Source organism: Theropithecus gelada, chromosome 9 (genome assembly GCF_003255815.1).
Source record: "Theropithecus gelada isolate Dixy chromosome 9, Tgel_1.0, whole genome shotgun sequence".
Taxonomy (NCBI): domain Eukaryota; kingdom Metazoa; phylum Chordata; class Mammalia; order Primates; family Cercopithecidae; genus Theropithecus; species Theropithecus gelada.
The window spans coordinates 112,659,009-112,678,198 of NC_037677.1; the positions used below are offsets into that span (position 1 = coordinate 112,659,009).

The window sequence follows — 19,190 nt, forward strand, 5'->3', positions numbered from 1 at the left end:
GCGAAGCCTGCTAGTGTGGTCCATGCAGTGAGTCTTGTGCAGTAGCCAGTATGTTTGCAGGGGAAGGAGCAGGTTGGCTTCTATGGTGAGCTGGCTAAATGAGTGTCAGTTAAGAGAACTGCTGCTGCAATTTAGAAGTTGTTCCTGGTACTGGCTTGATTGATATGGTATGGTAAAAAGAGCACAGGCTGGCCAGGCATGGTGGTTCACGCCTGTAATCCCAGCACTTTGGAAGGCCGAGGCGGGTGGATCATGATGTCAGGAGTTCGAGACCAGCCTGGCCAGCATGGTGAAAACCTATCTCTACTAAAAATATATCTCTACTAAAAATATAAAAAATTAGCTGGGCATGGTGGCGTGCACCTGTAATCCCAGCTACTTAGGAGGCTGAGGCAGGAGAATTGCTTGACTCCAGGAGGTGGAGGTTGCAGTGAGTCGAGATCGTACCACTGCACTCCAGCTTGGGTGACAGAGAAAGACTCATCTCAAAAAAAAAAAAAAGCACAGGTTACAAGGTTCCTAGTCCTAGCTTTCCAACCATCATCCATGATTCCAATCATTCCTGCCTGACTGTCTAAATCACAGGGTTGCAAAAATCTAATGTGATACTCTAGATGGAAGTCCTTTCAAAATTCAAGTTTCTCTTAGCCTCTCTGTGGTTGATGGTCATTCTTTGATCAAGGCAAAAGTGGGAAAAATGCAAAACCTCACGCTAATTGGGCTTGTGAACATTGTATTGAAGAGAACCGGCTTGTGATCATCTGTGATTCCTCAGATTTGAAAATGAATGCAATGAAAGAGACACAGTCCAGTAAGATATATCAACAGTCCTCCATTAGCTAAGCATTCCCTCGGGCTTCCCTGTCAGTCTCCAGCGCACCATAAAAGGATGCCTGCAGCTTTGCACTTGTAATTTAACACTAATGGCAAGATGGCAAGGAGTGCTGCGTGCAGACTCTGTCTACAGCATGGAGCTTCACAGGGGGCCCTGGCTGGGCTTACTTCTTCTTTTCATACCTTCACAGGATCACCTTACATCTCTTTTGCTTTTACCCATGCTGGGGCAAACACAGGTTGCAGAAATACATTAGAAAACTGTTTGTTTTCATTCATGGTTAACTTGCTTGATTAGTAAAATATTCAGACAAGAAGCAATTATGAGCTCTATTTTAGAAAATTATGCGCAATTAACAATAAGATAATGACAAAATGTGTGAAAGACATTTTGAAGACGTTGTGGTTTGGGGTGAGGATGGCTGTTTTGTATCGCGAACATTCAGCATTAATGGTATGAAGCAACTAGGAGGGACGGCCCTAAAATGAAACATTTGTTTTCTCAGAATGTGCAGTTGGGAATGCAAATGTGCAAGAGCAACAGAAAAGATTCATTGTTGTCCCTGATGAGAAGTGCATGAAGCCTATCTCATCAGACACGCATCCTCATCACCATCAGATAATATTTATTAAGGCTCTCATTCTCCTGTGCATTTATGTGCAGCTGAGTGCGGCCCCGTAATGGCTCTGTGACTTATGGTGGTAACTAAGGTTTGATATAAAACACCACGGTTTGGAGACATAACGGACCAGGGGCTTTTGTTCATCCTCTGGTTCAGAAGATGGAACATGGTTGGTGTTGCAAAAAAACAAGGTAAAAGCAAAAAACCTTTAAAAATTTTTTAGAATATGTGCTTTTAGAGAAAAATATTCTCAAAAGTATAGGAAAACCAAGTAGATGAATAGTGATGATGACTGTGATCATTACTATCACAAACAGCCTTCACTGATGATGATCCCATCTGCCTTTTACCAAACACACCCATCACTGAAACAACTTTCTTTCTGAGGGGGGCACTCCCCTTTTATATGGGTCAGGAACAGGGGTTCCGAGAGGTGATGACTTGCTCAGGTTTCCACAGCTTGAAGAGGCTGTGCTGAGATTTGAACCCAGTCACTCTGACTCTAAAAATCAATGCATATTGACTCCATGCTAGATACACTGTTCATTATCTCCCAGATCTTACATCAACCCTCAGAAACAGCTCATTATCCTGGTGACAGCTAAGGAAGGTTCTGAGTGGTGCAGTCATAAGCCCAGGCTCACACAGCCAGCATGGACAGAGACAGCTCAGAATCAACAGAGTCTGAAAAGGAATACAGAGCCCAAGGGTGTCCTCCCAAGCTTCATCCCAGAAACCAGGAGCAACTTCTGCAAATGCAGTTTCTGTAGGAAGTCAGAGGTCAAGCCAGGCCAGGAGGCTTCTGCTCCTCCAAGACGCCAGTGGTGAGTGCCTCTCCGAGGTCCCTGCAGCGAAGGGGCAGGCAGGGGACAGCCATCCTGGGGGAAACTCCCAAAATGTCAACTCAATGTCTACCGTCTTGAGTTTTCTCTCTAGACAGTCTCATTTCCTTGGGTTTGAAATATAAGGGACAGAGAGGAGGGATGCTCTTGGTTGAATTTTACCCAATAAGAGAACCAGGGTTGTTTGCTTCCACATAAGGGAGTTCCATGGTTCAAGAACAGGCAGAACCTATTATTCAGGGGAACATGGTTGGCTGGAAGTCCTAAGGATAAAAGGTCAGTAGGGGATATAAGAAATTGGATTTATTTATAGTATGTGATCTAAATGTGCTCAGAGGTATTCTCACAGGTTACCCAGAACAAGAAGCATATTTATAGCTAAGATGGTGCACACGTCCTATTCCTTTTTATTAAGCATGTTTATTACCCAGCAATTGGGTTAAGCAATTGTCCAAGGGCTGAATTACTGTCCTTCTGATGGGCTGGCCTCACTGCCCTCTGGACCACAAGTGCAGGTGGCCTAATGGCTTTTCCCATAATGCACTGAGGAGGACCTTGTCTTCCCATCCCCTCTCTAAGTCTTTCTCATTTTTTGAGAATAGTGGTTTAAAAAAAAAGTGCTTAGGAGGAGACATCATAAATAGGTGATCAAATAATGGGTGATCAAAGAATTGGTCTATTTTTGCAAGGTAGCACACATATATGATGCTCAAGTTCACTTCTCAGATGAATTTTGGGGTAAAGGTCACTGGATGCCACCTCAGCACGGGCTCCTCCTATGTCATCATCAGCAAAGACCACCCAAGAGAATAAAATAATGGTATAAATAGTTACTGTCCTGGAGGCTGAGTTACTGTGATGAAAGATTTTAATTTGCTTAATAATTATAACACTCCTAGGCAGTAGCATTTATCATTCTCATATTTTAGGTGATAAATCCAAGGACCAAAGAGATTAAGCTACTCTCCATCTTAGCCCGCACAGGGTTTGAATTTTATTGTAGCAAGAGGCCTGGCCCTTCAGTATCTTCTCCTAAGTACAACAGCCTCCTTTTCTTAAAAAAATCAACATTGGAAACTAACCACCCTGTACTTCTTTGCATGATCACCTGTCAGGCATCAGTACAATTGATGCTGTATTTTGCTTGAGCTCTATTATCTTAAAGTGAGTGTCAGACTGGAGCAAAACAAAGGATGGTATTGCCTCCATTCTCCATGGGAACACAAAATCACTAAATGCTGTCCATTACATAGTACTAACATAGTACTGGGGTACTATAACATAGTACTGGGCTGTTCTGGGGCGAGGAGTGAGAGGAGACAACAGCTGAAGCCCAGAGCTAATGCCTGTCTGTAGGCAGCAAGAATGTCTTCCAGTTGTGGCATCTTTGCTGAGATGACTGAAACCTGCCAAAAGATATCCAAATGACAGGCACGGACAGCTTTACATTGTTCCCAAGGAACACCAAATTTCCACAGAAACAGCCTGGAGCCAAGCTGACAAAGATGGGTCAGATGACTACAGAACTGAATGAGAAACAGAAAAAAGGAAGCCTGGGTCATTTCAGGGTGATAGAACAAAGGGGTTCTAGGCGCTGCAGGTGACCTCTTCTCAAAGTATTTACCAGGTGGAGAGTTCAAAATCAGCCTGCCCTTTGTTCACATAAAGGTACCACTGCTTATAGCAGAGTGGTAATGGGCTGTGAACCCCGGGTCACCAGACTGCACCTCAGAGAGAGAGGAAACAGCCCAGCCACATGGGACTTCCTTTGACCTTTTCCATTTCTGTGTAGCAGACACAGGCTCTGAGCCAGAGCTGGTTCACTCAATAATTACACTGTATCCAAGGGTCCTGGGACCTAATTCCCTATGATGTGCTCCCTAAGCTATGTGATAACTGTGTTTGTATCCTTGGGCCACCTCTTTCACTGGCTTTTGTTGCCTGAAAATATACCCATGGCAAATTCCAGAAATATAAATAACATGAACTATAATTCCAATGACAATGAGATCATGCCTTCTCCCAGATGCTATAATATATGATAACACTTGTATTACTAGTAACGAGAATATATAATTAAATGATCAGGTAGGGCTGCCTTTCTGCTATTCACTTTATAGAATAGTAAACTATGAGTTATTTGGAGGCATTCATAAGAGACTTTATAAGAGTTAGGAGCTGGGGTTCAGGCAGTGTGATCAAGAGGCCATCTGTAAAATGAAAATCTTCTCTGGAGAGAACCAATTTATCGCCTGTTTAAGCTGGAGTTCTCCTGGCCTCACTGGTGTTCACCTAGTGCTTGGAAAATAGGCTTATTCTAGCTATAGGAGATTAGGGATAAAAGAGTTTTTAAAAAGAGAAAAATTATAATTTAGAGATACCGCACTGCGTATGCTTAATTGAGAGGGCATCTGGCTACATTGCTGCAGAGAAAAATAGATCCCATGACCTGCCTTTGTTGAAAAGGTGACATCTGGGTTCATTAAAGGTGTGCAATAGATTTTGATAAAAGCTATTTTTCTAAGTCATTAAATTGGTTTTTAGGAACTTTACACTCTCCTTCATTTGAACAATTATTAAACTATAAAATAGAATTGCACAATTGCTAAAACCGTAATCTGAAATTTTACAGCCAGCTATAAAATGCTGTATTATTAAACTATACTGAAGATGCTCAAGCCCATTACAACTTTTAAAATGAATTATAAAACCCTTTACTGCTGATAAAATAATCTTAAATTACAGTATTATGTATTCTAACAATATGTTGAACCAAAGTTTGCTACAATGCAAACATGCCAATCACAAAGAAATCATTTTTTGAATTAAGTTTGCAGAAGCTGGCAATCTGATAACAGCTGCTTCAGCAAGGCAGCCCAGCACCTGATGTCTGCAGGCTGGGCGGGACAGCTTGTCCTCCGTGGGAGCTGCCTTTTGCCAAGTTCCTGCAACCACAGGACTAAGAGTCAGCCTCCTGTTTTAAAGTCTGCACAAGGGACACTTAGGAGGGACCCGGGGATCAAGAAAAGGCTTGCAGTAACAGCACTGTTTTCCCTTAACGTCTCCCCACGAGTGAGATTTTGTAAATGCAAAATGCTTAGTTACTAAGTAGCTGCCACTTACATGTATGATACCTATGATGTAGGGTGCCACACATACATACCTATCATGAGGCCTGGCCCCCAAGATTAAATTCCTATTTTTTTGTACCAGTTATACCCTGCATGCGTCCATTTCCAATCAAGTTGAATACACAGTTGAAAATGTAGTTGAGCATGCTGGCTTGTATGGCAGCCTTAACAGGGTAATACCCAATTCTGAGCTCTGAATTCAAGCACTTTCTTGGCTGAAGGGCTTTGAATAACTGCTCTATAAGCAGTTATTACAAACGGTGTTTTTACAACAGTCTCTTTCCTCCCAAGGCTGACGTGGGTGGATTCTGGAATTCAGCTTCCCTCTAAGCTCCTCTGCTGGCGCTTGGAGCCAAGAAGATGAAGTCCAAGGAGGTCACTGGTAGCCTGTCCATGCTGGGAGCAGCAGGTTCACCACACAGGGCCTGGGACCACTTGGCAGCCTGGTCCAGAGCTCTGTGATGAAGCTTCCAGGAGGGCCCAGAAGGAAGTAGTCTGGGTGAGGGGCCCTGCAGCTTAACACTTCTGTTAAGGGAAGATCCCCCAACAGTTCATTCCTCCCAGAGTGGGGAAATAAACTCAGCCAGAGCAGGAGACCATTACGCAGAGAAAACGCTGGGTATAGCCAAGGTTTGGATTTTTTCTATGTGACAAAAACAACAGCGGGTGCTAGAAAACAGTCTGTATCACACAGAGACGATGAAAACGTCACAAACACCATAAACCAAACACCACAAATAACATGCAGCCCCAAGACCATTCTCTCAGATAAAAGGCCCAGGCAATGGTATCCATGTTGCTACAGTCATTTAGATTCTATGCCTGTGCTATGGGCTCAGTGTTGACATGTCTGATGCTAGTTTTCTAATCCCATTCAATCCCACCCCTCTTAAAGCTCCTCTGTCCTCAAAGCCATGTGTGAGAAGCCTGACCATGGTTTGGCACAACACTTCCATCCACTAGGGTCGTTGGGCAAAAGTCTCCTCTGAGATGTTCTCTGCAGGGTCATCATCCAGCGTGCTGGATACCTAAAAACACCAGAAGGTGATGGTGTGAGGATGAGACACCAGAGCTCTTTCTCTCCTCCATGTGAGATGCAGCAGAAGATGGCCATCTGCAACCTGGAAGAGAGCCCTCACTGGGAACGCAATCTGCCCACACCTTGACCTTGAACTTGCCAGCCTCCAGAGCTATACAATATAAATTTCTGTGGCTTAAGCCACCCAGTCTACAGTATTTTGTTATGACAGCCCAGATGGACGAAGACAAGTAGTAACCACAGCTTCCCTTCCTTGTCCCTGCCTACAGTACCTAGGAAAGATTTGGTCCAATGCACCAGTTTACACTTATATCTTCCTATGCTCCTTGCCACATAAGGAGGAAGAAACATGAGGATTCTCAAACGCCCCCCATTTTCTTTGTTAGTGTAAAGGAAAAGGGGATCTCTGAGGCACCCTTTGCTTTGGGCAGTGATTGTCAAGCAGGTATGCTTCTGCCCCCTGGAGACATTTGGCAATGTTGGAAGGACATTTTTGGCTGTCATAGTTGAGGTAAGGTGCTACTGGCGTCTGGAAGGTAGAGGCCAGGGATGCTGCTAAATACCCAGCAATGCACAGGACAGCCCCCTGTAACAATTATGGAGACCAAAATGTCAATAGCACCAATGTCAAGGAAGCCTGGTCTGGAGGAACTGTTCAACTCATAGCCAAGAGGTTACTAAACAATCCTCCCTGAAATCAACAGGGTTGGCATAGGGGTGTGCAGCCCACCTTCAGCAGAGAATACCAGGGAAAGCAAGTGACTTCCCATGGAGAAGTATCTATCTCCAAACTCCATTTCAAAACCCCCACTCTAACAAGACCTCATCCTTTGTCTTATCCATAACATGTTCCACTCCACACACTGGAGCTCCACAGGTCACTAAGACCAGAAAGCCTACTGGAAAACAGGCCCCATAAAGCAATGCCTCCTGAGTCCCATAACCCAACCTGATCCTTCAGCACTTCTCTGACACTGAAGGTGGGACATATCCAATTGCTGGGCCGAAAGCCCCTTGAAACTTACAACTAATAAAAATTTACATAGTACCACTTTTGAGCTGGGCACCATTCTGAGCATGCTTTACACTCACAAACACATTTAATCAGCAAACACCCCAGGAAGCTCTTCTACTGTCATCTCCATGTTAAAGATGAGGAAATTGAGGCAGAAAAGTTAAAAATTTGCCCAAAGTTTAATGGCTACTAAGTGGTAGAGTGCAAAATTTCAACTCCAGCTACCTTATGAGAAGTTTCACAGTGCTACAAATGGAGTTCAGTGTATACTGCTTGGGTGATGGGTGCACCAAAATCTCACAAATCACCACTAAAGAACTTACTCATGTAACCAAATACAACCTGTTCCCAAAAAACCGATGGAAATAAAACATTTAAAAAATAAAAGAAGTTTCACAGTGCATCTCTAGAATCAAAATTATATTTTAAAACAACCAACTCTGATGAGGCATTGTTGCATAATTAAGAATTTGACTGGCTTTTGTCCTTGGTTCCTGAGAGATGACTTCTAAATCCTTGGAATTTCTTGAGTGCTAGGAGTGCCTATTATTCACGAGTTCTCCAGATCACACCTGAGTGTCCAAGTAATGGGATGACTCAGGATTAGGTCAGGTTACCACAAAGACCAACCATGGGTCACAGGTTGAGACTTTGAGCCACAGTAGGTCAGCCTGACCTCCTGATCCCCATGGTTTGGGGAGGAGGGCTGATGACTGCCAGTCATATGGTCAATGATTCAATCAATAGTGCCTACTTAATAAAACTCTAACAAAAACTTTGGAAACTGAGCTCCTGGGCAGCAAATACATTAATGCGGCAAGGGGGTGACAAGCCCTAATTCCACGGGGAGAAGGCAGAGAAGTTCTCCATTGGAGAACCCCCCGCCCAAGACCTTGCCCTAGGCATCTCTTCGTCTAGCTGGTTCTGATCTGTACCCTGATCATAAAGCTGTAATCCTAGGTTTTGTAGCACTTTCCTGATTTCTGTGAATCATTCTAGTGAAATGAACTTGAGGGGGTCATGGGAACCCCTGAATTTGTAACTAGTTGGTCAGAAGTGCAGGTGGCCTGGGAACCCCGAAGTGTGGCTGGCATCTGAAGCAAGGGCCGCCTTATTGTGGACCACGCCCATAACCTGTGGAGTCTGACACACCCTGAGAGGTTAGCTTGGAATTGAGTTGTACTGCAGTCTACCAGTTGGTGTCAGAATAGGCATCATTACTTTTCTTTACGCTCATTTATGAACCAATCTGACACTTCAGTCTGCCAGATGTTCAACAAGAATTTAGGGACTGATTTAATCTATAGCCATGCATAATGTTACCCAGAAACACAATGTTTAAAGTGCTCTGGTTTCGGCAATACGGTGTAGCCATTTATAACAGGGGGCGGGGAGAAACGTTGCTTTGCTCTTGCTCCTTTTCTGATCAAGTATCTCTGTGCCTCGGGTCTCTTGTCTGAAAAATGGGAATGATAATAGTACTGACCTTCTGAGGTTACTGTGAGGATTACCCAGGGGAGGCACTGTGTACGCATTTGCTTTATTAATGCCTGGCCATAAAAAGCTGGGGTGACCTAAGTTATCAAAGCGAATTGTTCTGGGATCTGTCATAGGATTAGATGGTTTATAATGTTTTCCAAAGTGGGGCTTGGGGACTGCGGGTGGTACATGACATCACTTTAGGTAGCATGCAAACTTTTTTATGGTTTTAATTTTAATATTTATATATTGATTTTAATATAGAGAAAGCACATTGAACTCATGCTTTCACATATGTTAGTAACAGCTTCAGATGAGTCTCAAAGGCAGTGGTGTGCATATAAATAAGTATAGCTCATAATTGAATTTAAAGATAAAGACGGAGCAAATAATAGGATCAGTGGAGTGCAGATATGGCAAAGACTGCAAAGTCCTGGGCTTTCAGGCTAAGAGGCAGGGCTAGTTCTCAAATACTGTCTTCTCTGCAACCAAGAATGTTTCCTGTTAACAACTACATCACCTCTTCCCAATGTCGGCACTGGTTAAAAAGATGTGGCAGGGACCCTGGCAGCCAGTTCCACTCTGGTCACCAGGCTGGACCAAGATCTGACCAGAGTGGCAGCTCCAAGTCACAGCTCCAAGAAGCAGATTAGTCAGATGAAGCTCCCAGGAGATGCACGGAGAGACGGAATTTGGATCAGTTCTAATCCCTCAAGACCTAGTCCTTTTTTATTGCCTTTGGTTTCCCTTCCTTCTTAGTCTGGTGTCCAAAGAACATTCTCCCCCTTCCCCTCCTCCCTGGGACTTTCTACCAAGACCACATCTTAGAACTGGCAGGATATCATTCAGCTTAAACCTTTTTTTTTTGAGACGGAGTTTTGCTCTTGCTGCCCAGGCTGGATGGAGTGCAATGGTGCGATCTTGGCTCACCGCAACCTTCGCCTCCTGGGTTCAAGCAATTCTCCTGGCTCAGCTTCCTGAGTAGCTGGGATTACAGGCATGTGCCACCATGCTGGCTAATTTTGTATTTTTAGTAGAGAGGGGGTTTCTCCATGTTGGTCAGGCTGGTCTCAAACTCCTGGCCTCAGGTGATCCGCCCGCCTTGGCTTCCCAAAGTGCTGGGATTACAGGCATGAGCCACCGCACCCGGCCTCAAACCCTTCTTATTAATTAAGAAGGCACAATACAATCTAAAGAGCTCCATCTTTCTTCCTCTGTGCCCTGCCCCCATCCCCGCTCCTGAGAGCAGCTCTTCCTTTCTGGCCCCAGCATCCTGTGTCAAAATCTCTAATGCATCTCACCAACCATGTCAATAGTGGAGGCCGCTTCCCCCAGTGCCAAGGGTCAGCCCATTGTTGTGCCTGGGCTCTTTGCATACTTGCACTGTTCTTTATTCCTCACAAAAAAACCAAGAGCTCAGTGGTGTTTTACAGCAGAGATTCAGGGTAAAAACCAAGCAATGGTCATGGAGCCACAGAAGGTGAGCCAGGATTCTTACTCAGGTCCAACTAACTCCAAAGCTGAAGCTTTTCCTGGAAAACCAACTCTTAGACTGTCAACCATGGGTGAAAAGGAAAGTGCAGAAGAAATGCTCTCAGGGTTGCTTCACCCTACTTGGAGGGGAGGGGTAAGGAGAGGGGGTTAACCCCCTTCCTGGAGTTTGATGTGGAAATAAGCACCTCTCTTTCCTCGCTTCCATCTTCCCAGGCCTGCTCTCCTCCCGGTCTATCACCCTGTGCAAAATCCCAGCACCCTGGACTGGCTCTCAAGTGTCTCTTCTCTGGTGGAAGATTAACGGGCCGCCAAAGCACCCCATTGCTCTGCTAGCATAAATTGCAAGAAAAACATTTAGAATATTGATTAAGTGCTCCGTGCTAGAAGATTGAAATTTACCTCCTGTATTTCCAGGATTAGCTGACATAATGGGGTCAGTCTGCTGGCACAAATGATTTACAGAACGCCCATTGGCAGCTTTCCTTTTAAAACTCGACACTTAAAATTTTCACTTGGTCACAGCCAGTGGAGTCCTGGGTATTTGGTAGGCTTGGATAATCGCCTTCCCGCCGCATCTAGACTTTGGGGGTTGACCCCCAGAAAGAAGAGTTTTGAAATCATTTCTGGTCTGGTCTGGCCCCATCTGGAACAAATGGACTTTGGCTCTGAGGAAGTACTGGGGCCGTGGGGAGAGGGTGGAAGGGACCATCTAAATATAGATTATTTTCAATATTGGAATGCAGATTAGGAGTTAAACAGATTAGGTCTGCCCTCCATCCCTCTTGCCACTCTGCAAACATTAGGCTGCATCCTACAAGTACCTGTTTTCTAAGCTTGACACGACTCTGGGGAGAGAAGGAAATGTACTGAGGCTTTGCTGGGAGGCTGGGAAGGAGTGGACCTAGGCTGAAATCCAGTGAATGTGGCAGGTTCTCTGCTCCAGGCGGATGCCCACCCCCCAGGCCTCTGCCCTCACCCCGCACAAAGAGGGGCCCGCGGTGTCTCTACTCTGAACCCCTTAGGGCTAGCATGGTCTGACGGCCAGAGAAGACCAGGCAGCTACTGGTGGAGTGGTGGGGGGGCAGGGCAGCTGCCCTCTGCATGGTTGATTTTAACAAGAAGCATGCTTTCGAAGATTATCCACGTGAACCCTTCATCTCTTTCATGATTGGGTGAGCTGCTTTGTGGTTTCTTTCTAGAATACTGTTTTTCTAGAATACTGTTTTAAAAGTCCCACCAGGATGAGCTCTGTCACACTGGTCCTCCATGTCTCACCCACAGATGTGTTTTATGTGACTCACAAAAAAATTATCTAACTTTGAATGTGGTTAGTGCTGTTTACTGGAGCCCCTGCCAACTGCCCACAGCTATCCTCACCTACCCTGCTTGCTCTGGGGCTGAGCGTGTGCCCTATGGTCTGTCACAGCATTTCCAGGGGCAAAGGGGGATAGAGGCAGTGACAACTTCTCAGGGGGCCGGAGTCCCAAGGCTGTAGCTCCCAATCCTTGTTACTCTATTTGACCACAGAAATCAGAGGTTGACCAACACCATATTAAGACGTCTTCACTGTAAGCCACCAGAGTTAAGCAGTCAGTGTACAGTGATGCAAAATAGAAAATTTTTCTAATGCTCCAAAGATATTACTTTAAATAAGTCACACACACATACACAGTCCATTTGGTTTAAATATCCTGAGCTTTTTCCAGCTACCAGACCACTCCAGTGCATGGAAGATGAAGTAATTGGTAGGATTATTAATGTTTCTTTGTTTTCCATATGACCATTTCGTACAAGTTGAAGGAACAGGCCAACAATAGCACAGCCTGTGCTATGCTTGTCAGTAATATGACTGCCAATTAATCCTGACATGGGAGCTTGGCGGGTTACCCAAAACCCGGTATTTTATCACCTCAGGGGGTTAGCACTTGGACATTTCTGTAACATTTTATACTAATCAATCAACTTTCCTTTTTTAAAGCAGAGCCTTTCATAGGAACCATGGATGCATCCTATATTCTCCACATCCAAAGCCACCTAGTTCCCCAAACAGAACTGCGTTTGGTTTGTTGATAATTACACTTCAGAGCAGACTTTTGAAAATGTTTATTCGTGTTTCTTCCCTTCCAAGGGGGAAATCTATCTCAAATGTTAAGACTGAAACTCAAGTCCCCAAGAGTTTTCTCATATTATTGTATATTTTAAAATATTACAAGAGGGCGCTTCTCAAGGGAAGTGAACTTTAGAGCTGCCAAAGATAGTTGACTTTCTCTGAATCTGTTACCAATGGATCCCAAGCTGGTTAAAGTCAGTTCTATTCTGAGTAATGACACATGTGGCTGGGACAAACGCCATTCTAAGATATTTCTAGGACCCCCTCCCTCCTCTCCAGCAAATGGTAATTCATCTGGAGACGGCCATGCAGGCAGAGGAGGGTCAGATGGGGAGAATGAGTCTCCTGGGAGCCCTCCGCCCAGGCAAGAATCCTAAATCAGCTGGAGGGACCATGTTCTCGGGATGAAGGCCCTTCACTCATCACTCTCTCATTCCCCTGATCCTCTAGCCGCAGATGATCCTTTCAACCATTCTTCATAGAGGTCACCCTAGAAAATCAGCAGCTGCAAAAATGTTACTCGCAAACTTTCAGTCCTTCCCCTATACTGTCTCCTGGAATTGAGGCATGAAGAAAGAAACCCAGTCTGAAGTCAGAACTTTGCCTCTGTCCCCCTTATTTGCATTAGTGAACCTCAGGAGGAACTGGGACATGCGGCTCTCTTAAAACCAGCTTCTCCTTTCTTATTCTTTCCTTCTTCCCTGCTGTCTGTTCTTCATCCATAGAAAGAATCCCAGTTGTCCAGGGGTCATGGAGCAAGGCAAAAGTGCCTTGGCCTCAAAGTTAGAAATCTTGGTCTGCTACAGAATTACTGTGTGATCCTGGATATGTCACAAACCTCTCCCTGCCTCAGTTGCTCCATTTGTAAAAGGCAAGGATGTCTGCCACACCTGACTCACGGGGCTGCTGTGAGGAGTACAGAGGGCAAAGCACACAGAAGGTTTTGAAAAATAAAATAAACTACACACCTGTTAGTGTAACCTCCCACTAATGTCCCTAGCACACACCCAACACCCGCCCCCAAGGAAGCACAGCACCACCTTCCATCTGTTATAAAGGGACTAAGTGGCCACTGACTTGGGATCAGACACCAAATTGCATGTGACATTCATAAAGCACCATTCTGGAACATTCACTCTGCTCCACTGAATCCTAACTCCAGCAGCTAAGCCATATATGTGCTTTGTAGATGAGGAAGCTGAGGCTTGGAGAGGTTAGCACGCTTTCAGAGGCTACCATACTGGTGAGGACAAGAGCAGGGTCTGAAACAGACTTGGCTGCCTCCCCTGCCCTTATCCCTTATTCCCTGCCTCATTTGTGCAAAAAGGGGCGCGTGCAGGTCATCACCTTAGGAGTCAAAGTGAGGTTCCATGGAACCCTAAGGGCTCCCTGGGAGTGAAATGCTGTTTAGCTCCAGGACATGTGGAGATGGTGCGTATTACAGGGAAGTGAAGTGTGGTTAGAGCCACCCTTTGTTCCTCGACAGCCCCAAGTCTTCATGTCCCCCTCTGCCAAGGAGTTAAACAGCAGCCCAGAGATAAACGTCATGCTTTACTTTTTGTTCTGTTTTTGTTTTGATACACAGTCTTGCTCTGTCACCCAGGCTAGAGTGCAGCGGCATGATCACGGCTCACTGCAACCTCCGCCTCCAGGGTTCAAGGGATTCTCTTGCCTCAGCCTCCCTAGTAGCTGGGATTACAGGCGTGCACCACCATGCCCAGCTAATTTTTATATTTTTAGTAGAGACAGGATTTTACCATGTTGGCCAGGCAGTCACAAACTCCTAATTTTACTTTTGTCCTTCTGTTTAGAAAGCAGAGTTCCTATCACTAACAGGAAAGGAAAGGCATGGTTTCTGGGGAATAGAGCTCCTGTGTTCCCTGATGTTGCTGGGACAACCCTGAGGCAGTACAGATCCTCCTTGCAGGGAAAGGTGTCTGGACAGATCTGTGTTAGGGGCAAAACCTTGGCTATCTATGTGGCCAAGCCATGTACTGCACTGTACCACAGGGAGCTCAAGTTAGGAGCTAGGATTTGGGCAGTGGGGTAGGGGTGGGCGGTGTGGAAGAGAACACCTCCTATGGCTGACAGACCCCTCTCCTCTCATGTGGGAAACTCCAATTTCATGGAGTTTCCAGTGATGACTATTCTGAGATGTTGCCTTTTAACTTCCAAAAATGTGGACAAGTTGCATCTCGCCCGGTATTCTAAGTTTACTGACAAGGCAACTTTTGTTTTCGAATGCCTGTCTCCACAAAGTTTCTAAAACAGAGAAGGGACTTAATAAACACTGAACACTGTGTTTATTAAGTTCAGGCTGAACACTGAACACTGCCTCTGCAGTCACCCTCTGTGCACTGAGACATGTGCAGAAAAGAAGCTGGTTTTGTGGTAGCCAGAACTTGCTTTTTCTTTCCAGAAACCACCACTGGCTTCCTATGATCACCTTATGATAATAGGACCCTGCCCCTCACCTGGCCACTTGTCTTTACTGACACCAGAATCTGAATGGGCCCAAGTAGCTTGGAAAGCTGACCTAGGAGAAAGCAGGATACAGAGCACCCGCTGGAGATGGAGAAGAGACCCTGTTCCCTGCCTGGCCCTAGGCCTGCCTTTGACTCGCTGGAGGACTCTGAACACATCACTTCCCTGCTCTGAAACTCAGGGCCTCGCTGCAGGATGGAGCAATGCCATGCCATAGTATTTCCCAGAGCTCCTCCTGGCTCTGCCTTTCTCTGCACAGTGCTTTGGAGAGAGTACATGCCCAGGAAATGCTTTAGAAGTATGAAGCACATCTGGTTGACCTTGGGCTGTGCCATTTCCTTATCGGCCTCTCCTTAGTGTTTTGTGTGTGTGAGTGTCTCTGAGACTGTGTGTCTGGGGTGGAGAACCAGGAGGACAAAGGACACACAAGCTCAGATGAATGGCATGGAGGACATCCAAGATGAAGAGGGGTCTTAAGATACCAAGGAAATCAAAACCAGCTTCCGACACTTTCTAGGGAATGAAGTGGGTTGTAGGTCAAGGTGATATTTGGTGAAAGAAGGCATCTTGTGAGAATTCTAGTGAGGCTGACCCTTGATGGGGGCTGGGGGCCTCGATGTGCTCCAGTGATGAGCATGAGGCGACAGCACAGTGGCACAAAGGCCACCAAACATCCCCTTCTCTAGCATAGCGGGAGGCAGAGGTCACCATGTGGTCACCATTGCCCTCAAAATACAGGAAAAATCATGGAAAGAACGAGGATCCTGGGTTCCCAGTGCTGGCTCTGTGATGCATTAGCTCTGCAGACTTGAGCAAGAGTGATCCTTCTCTGATCCCCTGTGTCCTCAAACCAAAGAAGCTACAATACTATAGTGATAGCATCTCTCCTGCAGTCGTCAGGAGGATAACACTCAAAGGGGTAAAGAATGTGAGGGTACCCTGTGAACATACAAATAAGAAATGTCTTGCCAAATAGCTGAGTACTCATTACTATGAAAAATCAATAAAAAGGCAGGATAAAGACTCTGCTTTTGACTGAAGACAGGAAATCACCACTTCTATCTTGCTGTGGTTCTGCCCTCGCAGACCTGGATTAACCCCAAAGAATGTTCTTGACCGTTCTCACTGGACTGTGTCCACATGCGGGAGTTTGCAGGGCAGCTTGTGCCTCCTCGCGGCTCCTCCTACTGCCAAAGAGCACTTGCTTTTGCTTCTGAAGAACCAACCCATCAAGCGCTCTGCATGGGAGTTAACCAGCAACACTGTCTCTGGTTTACCTTTAGAGACAGTTAAATACTCCATGCCATGTGGTGATGTCAAACTCAAGAGCTCCTTTCATTTTATTATGCTGCAGCTTTGCAGAGAACACAGAATCAGCATAATAAATATGTAACCAAGCCACTTGACAACCCCACGCACAAAAACTTCAGAGACGCATCTCCCCAGAGCGCTCGTTTTATAGGTAAAGAAAGTAGAGCCAGAAACAAGCCACACTCCCAGTAAATGACAGAGTCAGTTCCATAGTCTGACTTTCTCTCCACTCTAAGACACATCACAATCTTCACTGGCTGTGTTTAAAATGCAGTTTTAAGACTCAAACCTGAGCACCATTTGTCATCTATCTCTGCATACACTTCGGAAAATGAGTCTACCCGTGTTTCCCCCACACCAGGAAGGGAGCCCTAACAAGGAATCGGGACGCATTTCTCACCTGTAAATTTGCACACGGTGGCAAAACGTGAGTGGGAATTTCATTCTCAGACCCTGCTGGCCCCAGGGGCTTGTTCTTGATCCGGAAGGCAGTGGTGGTAGTGGCAGTGGTGGTCTGTACTGGGAGGGCTGGCTGCCACACAGTCACATCGGAGCCATTGCCAAAGGCTTGAATTGCATTTTCTGCAGTAAAACAGGAGGAAATCCAATTTCAAAGTCAAGCAGCAAATGTAACAGACAGGATATACACAGCCAGAGAGGCACACTAGAAATTCTGATTATAGCATTGGACTTTTCTGAACAAAATGCATCCATCCATTTGCCCTATACGTACTGAGAGCCAGTCTTTGCGGTCAGGTGTTCAAAAATCAATTCAGTCATTAAACCCTGAGCTGGACACTTAGCTATGCTCAGAATGCAACAAATATTTATTATGTTCCTATTTATGTGCCAGGTGCTGAGCAAGATCCTTGCCCTGAAATATCTATCAGTCAAGCCCTTTGAAACCCAGACTCAGTACTGTTACTTGGGATCATAACTGTCCTATTTTCCAAGAAAATTCTTGTGCTCTGTCAATATTCTATATTAAAAGGAAACTAGTGCTTTTTAAAAAAAATCTTAATCACGAAACTGAGGCAATTCAATGGCATTCCCATTAATATGGCAGGCAAAATGGAACCAGTTTCTTAAAAAAAAAAAATCTACCCCAAATCTCATCAATATCTAGTAAACATTTAAGTAAGATTATTTTTTCCTTTTCTGCTCCAGTCTTCCAAACAAAATCTGCATAATTAGGTAGAAGCAGCCCTGCTTAAATGAAAAGTTTAAAATGTAAAACTTTAAAAGCTTATTACAGTTTCATAGGATTAGATTGTTTTTATGGCAAGAGTAAATTGGTTGTGTGTTGTTCCCCTCCCCAAAATGAATAAAAAACAGTTTCTAATCAGGTCTTTGGGGATTTGGCCTGGATTTAGGATTTTTTTAAAAATTTCATATTCATTGTATAAAAAATCAAACTCCTCCATTTGGGACCTGAATGTGCAAATTGTTAATATATGACTCTTAGTTGGCATTTTTCGATATACAAGACAGAATAATTTAAGCCTAATCTTCCTGTTAGAAGTGACATTTTGTTCTAAAATTGTTATCCTTTAAGTTCAGTAAATTGGAAGCTTGTTTTCTGCACCTTTACGTTTTTGGGGGCTGTAAGAAACAGCTTCAAATTAATGTAAATGCTTTTTATGCTCCCAGCTATGTTCCATGGCTTAACTGGTGAGTGTGAGGCAGAGAAAGAGGCGCACAGGGACCAGTTCCCTTAATGCCCAGAAGAACCACCACTGCTACCCTTGCTTTTGCTTAAAACATGTAGATTCAAGAGACTCACAGTTTCTTGCAACTACCTGTGCTTTTCCCAGTGTGTCTGCCTTGCCAAATCAGCGGTTCAGTTGTTTACTTGCTCATTCATTCATTCATTCATTCATTCAAATGTTAACAGAATATCTACTAAGTGCCAGGCACTGAACTATGCATGGGGCACACAGCAGTGAACAACAATAGCAACAAAAGATAGAAGTCCATGCCCTCATGGAGATCACATTCTGATTGTGCAGGCAAATAAGTGAAATATATAATACATTAGGCAGTGAGAAATGCTTGGAGAAAATGAAGCAAGGGAGCACCAGAAGCACTGAGTGGGGAGAGGGAGTTGGTACTTACATAAACGGATCCAGGAAGGCCTTCTGGTGAAGGTGCCATCTGAATAAAGACCTCAGTGAAGGCCACTGATATCTAACCTCAGCTCCATCCCATTTGTCTCTTCCCCATACATCTGTCATGCACATGGCTTAAAAACAACTGTTTCCTCCCCCAGACTAGAAATAAACAATTGGCTAGAGTTGTGTTCATGACAGGAAAATCTGGGAGAGGTTAGGCTTAATCTGAAGGGAGTGGAATTAAGTTTCTACATTTGGGCTGGAATCTACAAATTGCAATTCCTTCTAGTTGCAAGAGATTGAACTGATGGCCCTGTGTCTTTGGGGCTCTGTGCCCCATCTAGTCACAGTGGAAATGGAATGACTGTGGAAAATTCTGGCTGTCTTTGGCCCCTGATGCAGACAAAATGCATTTATTTTTATTGAAAAGTCATTAACAATGAGATATCAGACTATTCTCTCCTTCATCAAAAAGGTTATACAGCAGGAACAACTTTAATTTCCCTGTGAGGGAGAAGTTTTCCAGTCAGCGTGAGCAAAATCTTTCCCTACACTGACCTCCATCGTCATTGCTTTATCTTCGTTAAAACTTGCATTCTGCCAGAAGACTGTGGGATGTGAAAGAGGAAAAACACACACACACACACACTTTCGGTCAAGACCAAACAAGAGGTCCAAGTTGTGATTCCTTGGTATGCCCCAATGTCGTAGTGAAGG

The 19,190-nt window shown here is 44.8% G+C and overlaps 1 protein-coding gene across 4 annotated transcripts in view; it reads right to left on the reverse strand.

Moving 5' to 3' along the window:
• The window catches only part of GFRA1 (GDNF family receptor alpha 1), a 221,075-nt gene that overhangs the window by 15,442 nt on the left and 186,443 nt on the right, over positions 1-19,190 (reverse strand). For all 4 annotated transcript variants that reach the window (XM_025397767.1, XM_025397766.1, XM_025397768.1 and 1 more), the window contains one exon: positions 16,763-16,944. In XM_025397767.1, the coding sequence (XP_025253552.1) occupies positions 16,763-16,944 (182 nt within the window). The remainder of the gene's footprint in view (positions 1-16,762; positions 16,945-19,190) is intronic.